General features: G+C 49.1%; 1 protein-coding gene across 1 annotated transcript in view; it reads right to left on the bottom strand.

Moving 5' to 3' along the window:
- Positions 1-14,904, bottom strand: part of RAB26 (RAB26, member RAS oncogene family) — a 1,605,669-nt gene that overhangs the window by 908,351 nt on the left and 682,414 nt on the right. The window contains exons 3-4 of the mRNA XM_069647333.1: positions 12,074-12,115; positions 5,896-5,962 (exon numbers count right to left, since the gene is read on the bottom strand). Coding sequence (XP_069503434.1) covers positions 5,896-5,962; positions 12,074-12,115 — 109 coding nt within the window. The remainder of the gene's footprint in view (positions 1-5,895; positions 5,963-12,073; positions 12,116-14,904) is intronic.

Here is a 14,904-nt window from a genome sequence, read left to right as displayed (position 1 = left end):
AAAGTGTTATACATGAGTAAAAGGGACACAGCCCCTTTAAGAACACAGAAGCGGGAAGAGGGCGTAAAGGGAGGGGCCAAGGGGAGAAACGACAGTTATGTTGATGGAGTGAATAAGGGAAGTTCACAGCAGGACAGGCTCTGTCTCATGATTGCGTGAGAATGCATGAGAGGTAGTGAGAGCCTAACACTGGCGACGAGGCCGACGAACCCTCGTGTTTCGGCAGCAGCGGAGGGCTGTGAGCCCAGCAAGTCGGAAGAGCCGTGCACTCTGTAACTGAGCAGTGGCCCGAGTGCCCTGCTTGAGGGCCCGTGTGCCCAGCAGTTTGAGTGGGCCCGTGTGCGCAGCAGTTTCAGTGGAGGACATGTGCGCCCAGCCGCTTGAGTGGGCCTGCATGCCCTGAGATAGTGCAGAGGCCCGTGTGCCCTGCCAGAGGGCCCGTGTGCCCAGCAGTATCAGTGAGCCCGTGTGCCTGCAAGCGTGCAGGAGCCCGTGAGCCCTGCCGAAAGGGCCTGCGTGCCCACGACAGCAGTTCCAGCAGCCGCCTGAGAAGAGAAGACCTGAAGAGAGGACCAGACCAGCAACGGTGAAGCCGCCAGCGGAGAGGAGACGAGACGCCAGCGACCACGCTGCAGGCCCAGCTATTTGATCGCGTCCGCCAGCGGAGTGAGGAGAAGACACACGCGACCACGCCTCAAGCTCAGCTACACAGCCCAAGTAAGGAGATCAAACAGGGGCTGGGAAAGAAGGGAGCCACTATCGAGGGAAGCCCCGTCTCTCCCAAAGTGACAACTGGAAAATAATTAAGAGAACCCAGCGGGATTAACCGCATATCTCCCACCAGTGACGCACAAAAAAAAGCGCGTCTCCCACAACGTGACATTGCAGAGGGTGAAACATACACCCATGAAAAAGAAAAAAGACGTGTCACGGGCCCAGCAAGTCCAAGCCCCGTGTCTCCCACCCAGTGACATTAAAACAGGCAGATAAAACAGCAGAGAAGCCCCGTGTCTCTCTCAACGTGACACGCCTAGATCCAAACCCCATGTCTCCTACTCACGAGAAAGGCTAAAACCTAGGGCCCAACGGCCAACGTGAACACCACGAGACAAAGACAAAACATCACAGCTGACCCACACCACCAGACCAGCCAACTCAAGCTCCCAGAAAGGAAAGTCACACCCTATCGCCTGACAAGCGACCACAGCGTCCCGAGAGGCAACGACAGCCGACCCCACGTGCCACCTGAACTGCTAAAGCACCCAGCGGTGCCACCATGTCGAATCAGGACGCAGCAGACCCCAATGCCCAACCACCAGGGACACCCTCCTCTCACGCTAGCTTAATGAGGAGACCCGCCCCATTCACATTGAACCCGCACCATGATCAGGGTCAGCGATGGGAAGAATGGGTGGAAGAATTCGAGGACTTCGTAGGTGCCATCGGCACCCAAGAACCACCCAACATACTCAGCATCTTTGCCAATGTAGCAGGGAGAGAAATTAAAAACATCATAGGCACGGTTCCCCTGCAAGACTGCACCACGTATGCAAAACTCCTACAAGCCATCAATGAGAAAATTGTCATTGCACCCAATCGTGACTATGAATGGTACACTTTTAATCAATGTGGTCAACTTCCCCATGAATCAATAGGAGAATTCGTCATCCGCCTTCAAAGGAAAATAACGAAGTGCGACTTCGCCAACTTTAATTACGACGAGGCCATCAGGCAGCGCATAATTGAAGGATGCATATCCTCTATGTTCCGGAAACACCTCCTAAAGAAGCCCTTATCTCTAAAAGAAGTACTGGACTTGGCCAGAGTCTATGAAAGAGTGGACGTCCAGGCTGCAGCCATTAAAAACCCCAAGAAGGGCTACGTTATCGTAGCTGTAAATCCCTATGTCCGCTACCCCGCCTCACAAAATAAAACAAACCCAAGATACACATCTCAACTGACACAAAACGACCGCCAATGCTACCGCTGCAGATTTGAGTACCCACACAGAGGCCCGTGTCCTGCCATCGGGCAACGCTGCCTAAGATGTGGAATGGAAAACCACTTCCAAGTGATGTGCAAGGAACACCTACCCAAAGGAGGTTCAACCCGCCAGCGATCTGCCATCCGTACAACAGAAACACACGCGGAGCAAACTCGCCCTGCAGATAGAAACACTTCACCTACCATAAGCGCATACCAATGTCCGAACACTGTAAGAGCCCTTGAAGGACTCCAGATCGAACCAGACAGGAGAGACCATGAGCTGTACGACATCCGTCAGCGAGACTTCATGCAAGCGCCAGAACGAGGGGCGACCTACATGGAAACCCTATTTCCCCACGAACAAGACGTAGACCCATCCCTCAACTCCCCACCAAGATATCAGTCGAGAGAAAACGAACCTACTGAATACCTACAAGATGGATACGACAGGGAATACGTCCGCCTCCTCAGTGTTGACGTGGAAGAAACTTCAGCTCCCAGAGTAACAATTCAAATGGGAGACACCAGAAACAAATTCGTCATCGACACAGGAGCGACGGTAAATGTCATAAACGAAGGCCTCTACCGGGATATCGCCCTTTTATACCCCCTACGAGAATCCAGGACTCACATCTTTCAATGGGGAGCAGCCCTACCAATGACCTCCAGAGGACAATTCCAATGCGACCTATGACAATGTGACCTCACGGTAACGTCCACAATACATGTCATAAAGAGCCCATCTATCGGCCGCTGCCTTCTCAGTTACCGAACAGCCAGCGCACTGGCCCTTATTGACCTACACTATGACCAGCCGGAAATCATAGAGGACACCCGTCAACACGTGAGTCCATCATGGCGATAATAGACAGGCCTCTTGGGAAAGGAGACCTCAAAAGCCAATTCCCCAAACTATTCGAAGGGGTGGAGATGCTCAAAAATTTGCCAGTCAAGCTCCACATCAACGACACTATTACGCCGGTACCACAGCACCCCCGCAAGGTGGGCTTCCACCTCCAGGAACAGGTGTCGAAGGAGATCCAACTCCTTCTTCTCAACGACACCATAGAAAAAGCGCAAGAACCAACGCCATGGGTATCCCCAATAGTCATCGTGCCCAAAGACAATGGACGCCTCCGCATATGTATCGATATGCGCATCCCGAACACCGCCATCCAGAGGGAGAGGCACCCAGGCCCAAGCCTTGAAGACATGCTGATCAGGCTAAATCAAGCAAGGTTCTTCTCAAAACTAGACCTTAACCAGGGCTACCACCAGCTCGTCCTGGACCCGGAATCGAGAGCCATCACCACCTTTGCAACCCACGACGGGCTATTTTGATACAAAGACTAAACTTCGGCATATCATCTGCTGAAGAGTTTTTTCAGGAGACGATCAGACGCCTGATAGCATCTGAGATGAACGCATTAAACTATAGTGACGCCATCTTAATCTTCGGGAAAGACCAAGAACAGCACGACAAAGCCCTAAAAGCTGTTTGCAACATCCTCCAAGAAGCAGGGTTGACGCTCAACGAATCAAAATGCGATATCAACAAGACAAGTCTCAAATTCTTCAGACACATATTCTCCAATAAAGGAATCACAGCTGACCCCGACAAGGTAAAGGCCATCACTGACCTCCAAGCCCCCACGACTACCGCAGAACTGCACTCCTTCCTGGGCATGGCAGGATACTGCGCACGCTACCTTCCGAACTATGCCACAACTACAGACCCACTCCGCACCCTCCTGAAGAAGGACCAACCTTTCATCTGGAACGCACCCTGCCAAGAAGTGTTCACGACCATAAAAGAAAGTCTCACCAACAACCGCCAGCTGGCATACTTTCATCCAGACTGGCACACCATCATTACGGTTGATGCCAGTCCAGTAGGACTAGGGGCAATCCTTGCCCAGACCGACGCCACAGACAACACCCACCACGCGGTGGTAGCATATGCCAGCCCCGCCCTATCACACACAGAAAGGGCCTACTCGCAAGCGGAGAGGGAAAGCCTAGCTGCAGTATGGGCCTGCGAGAAATATCATCATTTTATCATCGGCCGGAAGTTCACTCTAGTGACAGATCATCAGGCACTCCTCTCAATATTTGGAAACCCCAAAACGAAGATGCCACCCCGCATAGAGCGATGGGGAATAAGACTGCAGGAATACGATTACACAATCGTCCACAAACCTGGGGGAGACGCCAACCCAGCGGACTAGCTGTCCAGACACCCCCTGATGAACGAAGATGACACTCTGGCCCATGAAGCCACGGACTACATCTCCTACCTGTCCTCAAACGCCATGCCACCAACAATTTCAACTGCAACTTTTGAAGAAAGGAGCAAAGAGCTGACCCAACAATCAGAGTAGCCGTCTCTCTCACCCGCTCTAACAAATGGAGAGTGCGCCAGAAAAGAGGTAACGAGGGGGAGGATGCAGACCAGAAAGAACTCGATCGGCTAGCCAAAATACACGATGAGCTCATAGCCACAGATCAAGGAATATTGCTATGTGGGAAGAGACTGGTAGCTCAGAGAGAACTAAGGAAGACCCTAGTAACACTGGCACATGAAGACCACAGGAGAATCGACAACACGAAACGAATTCTCAGGAACTACGTCTGGTTTCCATACATGGACGTGATAGTCGAAGACATGCTCATGCACTGCAGACCCTGCCAACTGGCAGCAAAGGGGCCAACCCCAAACCCCCTACAGCTAACCACACTCCCAACAAGGCCCTTGCAAAAGGTTGCAATGGACTTCTATGGGCCCCTAGTGATAATAGATGAATACTCATGGTTTCCATTCATCAAGCAAATACCATCAACCTCGTTCACGGAACAGCACCCATTGTAGATTAACTATTCAGTGAGAGGGGCATCCCTAATGTCGTCAAAACAGACAACGGATCCCCATTCCAAGGACGTGAATTTCCAAGACTTGCGAGCCACCTAGGATTCCACCACCAGAAGATCACACCACTCTGGCCCCAGGCCAATGGGATGGTGGAACGTTTCACGGCTACCATCAAACTAACCAGACAGAAAGCAGCAGCAGAGCAGACACCTCACCCGCAAGCCATCTGCAGCATGCTCAGGAGCTATCGAAACACTCAACACGACGCAACGGGAAAGCCACCAGCCGAACTCATGGTGAGGTACCAACCCCGAACACAAATTCCCAGATGGGAAGGCTACACGCCAGAGGAGGACACAGCCATCAGAGAACGAGACGCCGAAAAGAAGAGGAAGGCCAAACAGTGGGCCGACAAAAAGAGGAGAGCGAAAGAACACCAACTGGAAATAGGACAAACCGTCCTAGTGCGACAAATTCAGCGCAAGAAAACAGACACACGGTATAGCCCTGAGCCTCGGGTCATCACAGCCATCAAAGGACCCATGATCACGGCGACTGTAGAACCAGGAGACATCACCCGAAATTCCTCATTCTTCAAGAGACTCTATCTGGAAGAGCCAGAGATACCAGAGACTTCAGAGGAGAACTCAAGCGAAGAAGAAGAAACAGAGCTTCCGGTGGAAACGACCGGCGAAAGCAGAGAATCTCCGGGGAGACCCCCCAGGACAATAAAGAAGCCATTGAGACTCATCGACTTTCGTGTTAAGCACGGGGGAGGTGTTATACATGAGTAAAAGGGACACAGCCCCTTTAAGAACACAGAAGCAGGGAGAAGCGGGAAGAGGGCGTAAAGGGAGGGGCCAAGGGGAGAAACGACAGTTATGTTGATGGAGTGAATAAAGGAAGTTCACAGCAGGACAGGCTCTGTCTCATGATTGCGTGAGAATGCATGAGAGGTAGTGAGAGCCTAACACGAAGTTACTTGCTTTATATATCATGCCATGCTGAACATGGCAGCGCCAGGCTGCCTAATTTCTTACCATGGGCGTCTCTGTAGTAGGCATGGGTGACGCTGCGAAACCTCTCCTGCCCAGCGGTGTCCCAAATCTGCAAAAGAGAAGACAGTCTATTGTCAGGGCCCACAATGCCAGAATATCACAATGGTGCATGTCTCACACAGGTGACGGGCAGGCTTCCACACATGATATGACCCCTGCTGGGCAAGCTCAGGGCATGAGCTAGCGATTAGTACTGGCCAATCATGCGCCACCTCTATGGCTCTGCTATGCTCTACAATGCCATATATATTACCCAGTATCGTTTTCTGGATACATGCAATCCTTGCAATCTTAGAATGGAGGAGTAGGTTCATTTTCTGGCCATCATACCACCCCTCAGTCGGGAGAAGTAAAGCAACTCTAGGTTAGGTAGTACAAATATATCTCTCTAGGGGGTCCTGATGAAGAACCTGCTGTTTTAGTGTCGCAACACCATCATCTTCTCCAATGATGCATCTATCATGAAGTGCATTCTCTCCTCCCTGTACTTCTTCAGACCTGTGACCCAGGCAACGATTTTCCAATGCTTGCCCATCCTGAACTACCACCCCCTTCTGTTCCAGGACTGAGATATCTGGGCATGAACCCAGATCTTTGTACTACCTCCTCATTGGTTTCCCAGATGTATCATGGGGACTGCAGGAAGCCTCACCCCCCCCCCCCCAAACAAGGAACAGAGCATGGGCTTTCAGCTCAAGAGAGACCCACCACTAACCTCAGATGGGAGACAGCCCAAAGAGACCAACCAACAACCCAAGTAATGTTATATAGCTCATCAAAGACATCAAACATCATCAACAGGAGGGAATGCATCGCTTGAAGCTCAAAGCCAGGTGTTCTATAGCCATGCATTACACTAAGGTGGGAGGAAACGGACACACATCAACTATAACCATCACCTGACAAGCACAACACTAGCGATGCCAGCGGTTAAAAAGAGCCCGAACGGATCACTAGAACCCAGGACCCAAAAGCACTGACCACCTCACGCCTCGACTGAAATCCCTTCACTGGACTCCAGGAGAAGGTGGAGTGGAATTCCAGTTGCCCTGCACTGTCCCCTGGTCCATCAAGCAAAGAGCTCAAAGTACCGTGCCACGGAACTCTGCAGGGACCTGTCCACAAGAAACCTCACGTCAGCAAACACTGGCACAGCCGCATGGTACGACTGAAGAAAGCATGTACATAGATGGGCTGATATGTCCCAAACTCTGAAATGACCACCAAGAATACCCCAGATTCCTTGAAAGAAAACCTGTACTTCGAAGGCCTTAAAGATCCATCTATTCCTGGAAGTCTTCCTGCCTTCACATTGGTCTAAAGTAGGGCCCTAGAATGCCTACTGTATCAGGGCTTGCATGATAGGTCTGCCCTTACTCTCAGTACTGTGGCTTTGGGCTTGCTTTAAATGGTGTGTCTCCTCTGTGCCATTGTCTAGTTTCATCTACATGAGCCCCAAAGAGGCCAGCACCAGGCAAGGAAACCCCGACCTTGATCCAAGGCAGCAAGAGATTCCGCTAAAAAAGACCCTGAGCTTCCAAACCATGAAATTCACCTTCTACTTTCATTCTATGTCATCCTGCCACCTGTTGCACGCCACCAGAAATCCATGTCAATAAGATGACACTCTTTGCATTTCTCTGTAATGCTGCATCCTAACATGCTCTGCTTTTGTTATCCTGGGGTTGGTGGGAATTGGGGACCCCCCATACTCCAGTGCCTTCACCACATCTCCCTTTACTCTTCAAACATGATACCCTGTCTAATACGGGACGATTATTTCCGGAATTGGCAGCATGTTCTATCCCCCTACAGTCCTCAAGACACTTTGGCCCTTTCCCAGCATCCTTCTCTTTAGACCTGGGGTCTGCAACCTGTGGATCTCCATATGTTTTGCCTACAACTCCCATGACCCTTCACCATTGACTATGCTAGTTAGGGCTGATGACAAGTCTATAGCCCATAGCATCTGGGGAGCCAAAGGTTGCAGATCTCTGTGCTTGACTGATGAGAGGTGAGAGGGCCCCATGCACCCATGTGTTGGCACCGCTGCCTGCATTCCAGATCTGCATGCACTGATGTGTAATCTTCTCCGCTCAACATGTAAAGTGCATTTTTCATGTTGGCATGCTTTGTTGGGTAATGCTAGTATCCTTGAAAAGTGCTTTTGGACTTTGGTGAGTGAGCGTTATATTAAAGCTCAGTTATTAAAATGGAAGCTAACAATAGATGCAAATTACATCATAATACAAGAGGGATCACCCTTCACCCACAGTTTAGACACACCAGAAGTGATAACCATACCCATGCCGTTTCCATTGCTTTAATATTCATCACATCTGCCTTATTCTCTCCCTCGAAGCCACCAAACCTCTAATCGCTTCCTCTGTCTTGTCTTGACTTGACTGCTACTCAGCGTTTCTCTTTGGACTTCCTCCTTCCCATCTTTGCCCTCTTGGTTCCATCTATTCCGCTATTCATGTTCTGTCCATCCTACCTCCGCGCGCCCCCATTACTCCTACTCTTCATGCTAATACTCTCCTACCCTTCGACTCCCGCCTACCTTTTTATTTCTTGCTCATTGACATGAAATGTATCATGACCTCGCTACTTCTTATCTCTCTGATTTGATGTCATTCTCTTCATCCTCTCGTCCCCTCAGTTGCCAAAATCTTAATCTATTCTCTGTCTCCACACCCCCCTGTGATCCCTCTCGCTTTCGCTGTTTCTCATTCTTTGCCCGTAAACAGTGGAATCTTCTCCCTCTTGATATTCGGTATTCTCCCTCTGGCTCTGTTTTTCGCACTCTCCTTAAATCTCATCTTCTTTCGACTCTTACCACTAACTCCAACTTATTGGGCTTCCGTTACCGTTCCCCATCTTTACACTTTTGGTTCATGTACCGTTTATTTCTTGACATTTTTAATAATTGTTCAGCACTTTGGGAAAAGCGCTCTATAAATGTCAATAAATACATATACAAATACAAACCATCATCTTAGGCAGCACCACACAGGCACCAACCAAAACTGGGTGCTTCTCCAAAACACAAAAGTCACCAACCATCACCAGGACCTTATAAAGCACACCCGAGGTGGCAACTATTACCAGGGGCATGCATGGTATAGCAGAGAGGCCACCGATCACTTAGAGCATTAATCGAACACTCCAAACATAAGAAGAAGACAACTCTACCCAAAGCCGAACCGGAGCACCAAAGAGGGTCCCCATTATCTGGAGCGTGGTCAGAACACTAGACGGCCAACCACCATCCGGAGACTATATATCACTGCGGAGGGCAAGTGCCATCTATAACTCTCTTTTAAGGCTTAAGAAACCACTATCCGGCTTAGACTGCCCAATAGTAAAATAGGGCACTGCCCAAAGTGTGGGCCCAACATGCTAGCCTGTGCCGTCTTTTTGGCCAGATTGGGCAAGACTGATGAGCTGCTTCACATTGCAGCTGGTTTTTGTGACCAGTGTTACTCAACACACAACCTATAATAAGATGGACAATTTTCAACACATTTTATCCAAAAAAATGGCTCTTGGCCACTACTCAGTTTATCCCAAAAGGAATGAAGTGGTACATGCTTTTATGGGCCACTTTTTTACTGCTGCCGGAGCCAATTTTATGCCCCAGCAGGCTCAGACTGGTTTAGGGCAATGTCCCAACCAAAAACGCAAAATGCTAATGTGGGCCAGTTATTTTGGTGAAAGTTGGACACTTTTTTGGCCCATGAGGGCCACCTGGATAAGTTACTTAACCATGCGGATAGTAGTTTTGACCAATGTTACTGAATAAATATCCTTTACAATGCACAATTTGCATCACATGTTATCAAAAACCTCACCCTTGGTTACTACTCAGTCTGTTACAAAAGGAATGAATTACCATTTGCAACTGTGGGCCACTTTTTCATTGGTGCACGAAACAATTGTACGCTCCAGTCCGACCCTGTATACCTCTGCAACCATCGGAAAGCAAAAGAATGCAGTTTCCAGATCAAACACCGATTCCTGCCAAAAAGCAAGCTCTGCCTGGCTGCCCTTAGCCGAATAGCTGTGCATTGACATGCAGGCGGCATGGCGCACTTTCGGATATTCACAGAACGGCACCTTGTCACGGCAGCGGCAGGCATGTTTCCGATGATTGACGTGCTGCGCAACAGATTCAGTTATCTAGTGGGAGCCATGAATATGAAACAGCTCTTCTACGCTGCATGAATATGGAAACAAGAGGCAGCGTAAACCTTCCCGCCACTTCGGTCTGCACTACGGGCTTGATGATGTGACGTACATTCTACGTTGCCATGAGCTTGGGAAAGAGCGTCACGTGGCCGTGTCAGAGCATCACGTGGCCATGTCAGCCAACGCCAGGGTGGCGCCATACAAGAGAAGCGGTTGTAGGGAACACTTTTCCCACTTCCTCAGGTTCTCATAACTGTTATGGCTAAATTAACTCCTGGTTTGAAGATGCTATGAAGACTAGGAACCTGCGGATCTCGGAAAAAAAATATCCGTAGGGAAGAAAGCAAAATAGCTGTACTTCAAATTAAGGGCAATAGGCCGCATTATGAGCATGCAGGTAAATCTGCCAATTCACCGCCAAAATCTTGTATCGTTGCTGCCACTCGGACCAGTGGCATTTCCATGGGATTATGAGTGGTGGCGCTGTGAGGTCCCATTTTGTAGGCCATAGTACTCCATTGGGATTTTTTATGGATTTACCATAAGTTTTAATTCCACATGTGGTAAATCCGCTGATTATTGAAGGTAAAGTCGCTGATCTACTTCCAACTTTTTGCTGGAGGGGAATCAACCACTTGACCTCCAAACTTGGAATTCGTGGTAATACGGTGATAAAGTGGCAGTATCGGAATTAAGGCCTCTTTGCCATTGTTTTTACAGCACCGCAAGATTTGTAATGAGGCCCAATGAAAGGTAATGTAATGTATTGCAATGTTATGTAACTGGCTCTTATATACAGCGATTTCCTCCGTTTTGGTGGCCGTTTGGAAGTGGGACCACACTGTATGCAATTGTTTGCTGGCACATGAGAAAGACACTCATTTTGCATCACTAGTCGGCATTTGCCGCAATCTAAGGTGCTAGTCAACCAATGTTAGGGTCCTCATTGAGCCATGAGCTGGAGTTGCCTGCACTGTGAGTGTGAACGAGTGTCTGACGCGTGTAACTACCTCTGTGACCTCCCACTCTTGGTATGTCTTTAACAGTGGTATTTTTGACTGCCCTTCTTATAGTTGTCGTTCATCAATGAACCTTGTTAAGAAGTTTCCACCGAATGCCTGCGGCTTTCAAATGCAGACGCCCGTCACATTAAGTGACACCTGGTCAAGATCAGTTACTTATCGCCCCAGTCTGGGCTGGACACAAATACTTTGACTTTCCAGGATACGTTCTGCTCCACCTACCAAGACTACAACACATGAAAAGACTTGAAATTTACAATGGAAATCAAATTTGGAAACAGAAAAGCCACTGCTCCCCGTACCTCCCTACTCATCCTTTCACAAGCACTCCTGTCAGATGGCGTCCTCTCATATTCATTCCCCTCATGACTTCATGCTAGAATCTCACGCTGTCCTCTTCTCATAGGCCCGCCACATGTTGCTCTCACAGTCCTCTCTTCCCACCATGTTCCCACAGTACATTAAACCAGCTTCAAGCTCGGCCGTGCCTTTGCTAACGGGATCCTTCCGTGACTCCCTCCACAGTCCACTCATGGCCTCAGGCAAGGTTGCTAAGCTCAGCTCCTAGGATTGGGTAGATCTCCCTTCCAAGTTCTCCATCCATTGCCCACTCACTCCTCCAGTCAATGACCCTCCCATTATTCTCTGAGTGGTGCTCCCATTTCTCCTCACTTGTCTCCATTTGAAACTACCCCACCTGCTAATTTGCCCCACCCGCGTGCATGCGCCCCCAAATGCTTGCTTGATACTAATATATTTCATCCAGGGGGCCACAGTCTGCCATTGATCTTGCTCTATGACATATCACTTCTGTTGCCTAGATTCTGCCTCCCGACATTCTCTGTGATGTCAGATATGGACCCCCCCTCATACATCTCATCATGGCACCTTCCATGGGGCTCGAGTCTTGTGTCGCGGGACGGACCACTGCACGCAGTCCCACTCACCTGCAGCTTGACTTTCACTCCATCGACATTCAACACTTTATTCTGAAATACAAAAGAAGAAGACATGGATAAGTACATTCATTAGGTCCATGGCCACATTGGTCTCATTATGCTTTCATCAATCAAAATCTTGGCATGTTTTCAATGGTGCACCTTATTAAGGATTCAAAGATAAGAGGCAGCAGCGTTCTCTGGAACGTTACCAATGCATAAGGATGTACCTGCCCTCGGCAGGCTTTACTGTACTCTGGCTTGGTAACAATATTCAGATTTGGTCTGGAGAGCAGGATAGTTTGCGCGGTGGCGGACGCCCTGCCCTGTTTCTACCTGTGAGGATATGATAGAAGGCACCTCAATTTCCAAGGGCATAGATCTTCACTGAAGCCACTGCCAGATGAGGTCAATACTACTTTCAGTGACAACTCATTTAATCTTTACAGAGCGATTCAAAAAGCATTTCAGTGATGTCAAGCATGCAGCGCGCCTCAGAGAGAAATGTCCCTCAAACCTGAGAATTCACACCCTCGTCCTAACTTCTCCAATACCCCAGAGCGTCGGATTGTTTCGCGCTTCACCTCAGATAGGGACATCTTTCTCCAGCCCCAGGACATGTTTCTCTACAGAAAGCATTATTGTTTGAGGAGCATTGCTGTGACAGGAACATTTTCTCCAGAGCACCAGTGCATCCGCCCCTGTGCCATGGGTTCCATCCTGTCCTAGGATGAAAAGAGACCTCCAAAAGAACCTGTTCTGGGTTAATCTTAATAGCTGCAGAGACCCCGAATCCCCCTCCCCGCCCCCACCAGTGAGGAGCAGCTGGAAGGTGCGCTGGGTGGATCCAATTGCCAAAGTACACCTCAGGGAGGAATGGAAATGAGTGGAGTATGACCTTAAAAACAGCCAGCAACCACGCACGCCAGGCAGGAACATTTGGTTGGTTGAGAAGAAGGGGTGGCATCGCGGGGACAGGCAGAGGGTTAAAGGGGTGCGAGTTAGAGAGGCATTGGCTGCACCTTCCAGCGGGTGAGGAAGGTTCTAGAGCGTCAGTGTGTGGGATGAAGCAAGTCTTTATAAAGTGGGTGTGCACTCGGGTTTGGCCTCGTTCCTTAGATGTTCGGGGGGCTACCTTCCTCCTCAGTTTACCCCCGTGGGCAAAGGGTATAGTGAGTGGCGATGCATTCCTGACTTAGAGACGGGTGTGTTGCAATTCCCCCACGCATATGTTGTGTTAACGCCAACCGGAGGTCAAGCTAATGCCGCCAGTACGGAGGGGTCAATACTGACACCTTTGAACCGTAGAACATTGCACACGTTGAGTAGACAACCCCCCACACAAAGCTTGCTTGGCGCTTTTGAATTGACCGATTGTGTGCTTTGTGTAGTACATGTTTGTGGTGGGGTGATTTGCACAGGCCTTAGTAAACCTTTCCCAATGTCTTCCTTCCCCGTGGTGGGAACATTTGCACGCCGAGCCTGCGTACCCGCGCCGGCAAATAAGAGAAAACGTCTGAATGTGTTCTCATCCAAGCATGTCGTCCTTTTTATGACTACATATCTGCAAGAGGAATTCATGACTTACCTGTTACGGGTAGTGTTCAAGATAATTTGCACTCTCTGTTATTTTGCACTCGTTCATGCACTTACCCCCAAGTGCAAAGTCCTTTCCCGCTTTTGTTAAAAGTTATGAAAGCTCCAAATAGTTCTGCACGTCAACACATGGGCTTGCCAGCACAGGCCCCCAACTACATTAGCTGTGTACCATCACAGCTTAGTTTCTAAAATGGTCGGACCCCAAGAATCTGAATACGTCCAGTCCAGACCCTGGGTTTACAATGAAGATGCTGGGTCGTCTAGTGCAATGGATAAAGACTATCACCGGCAGGCCCATTGATGCTGAGCGATGATGCAGTCTCCATGGATACGCACTCTTCAACATCGGGCGAACATGAAAGAACCAAAAGAAAGGAATAGTCCAAGTACTCATTGGGCATGTAGACCATAACAATTAGCTTTCCAAACTAGTCTTAAACCATAATGTTGTGGCCTTGACCAATCTCTTTCCACTGAGTGTGTAGAGGTGGGAAGGGTGCGGGTCTGAAGGTGTCCACAACAGGCACCTCTTAAACGCACTTCAGCTGCCATTGCTTCAAGCAAATGGGCATTAAAAACGTCAGAGTCAGGTTCAGTTGGCAGTTTAAAACATTGAACAATACAATTAGCTGGCCAAGGATTATAGTGATGTTGAAGGTGCAAGAGGTCTTCTCTTGGGCAGTAAAAGTTACAAACAACTGTTAAGTCCTTCAATGAGTCTCAGTCAGATACAAACGTTCTTCCAATGCCCCCTTCTCCAGCCCACTCTACTATCACCTTCATTGCTTTGACATCCATTTTAGGAATCTTTCTTCCTGCGGGGAAAACCCGAGGGCTAGAAATAATGCCAGCTGCCCTAAAACCTGAAATGATAATCCCAAGCACAAATCTAGTGACTTACAAGCTGTTTCAGTGAAGAAGACAATAAGGCCTTCGGCACAGTGGGTGTAGATCTCATGAGTCTTACCTGCTGGAGAAACATAATGGTTCCAGTGTAACAGAATCCAAGTCCACAAGGCCAAGGAGCGCTCATTTGATCAATTACTTCTTGACCGATGGTGGCCGATCCTTGCTTCCTTCACCGCTTTTACAATAATGTGCACAGTACTGACTCTGCCTGCCTTTCAGCTGTTCAATGCTAGAAGAAATGTTACTCATTTAATCTCAACTCCAAATCAATTGAAACAACGCTCTTCTCGGCCCTTCCTCCCTGTGCTTGTCCTTTTTCAGTATCTACTGTG

The sequence above is a fragment of the Ambystoma mexicanum genome, chromosome 2q (assembly GCF_040938575.1).
Source record: "Ambystoma mexicanum isolate Mex_15411 chromosome 2q, UKY_AmexF1_1, whole genome shotgun sequence".
Taxonomy (NCBI): Eukaryota; Metazoa; Chordata; class Amphibia; order Caudata; family Ambystomatidae; genus Ambystoma; species Ambystoma mexicanum.
The sequence above is the reverse complement of the archived record's forward strand: the minus strand, read 5'-3'. Positions and strand labels throughout refer to the sequence as shown.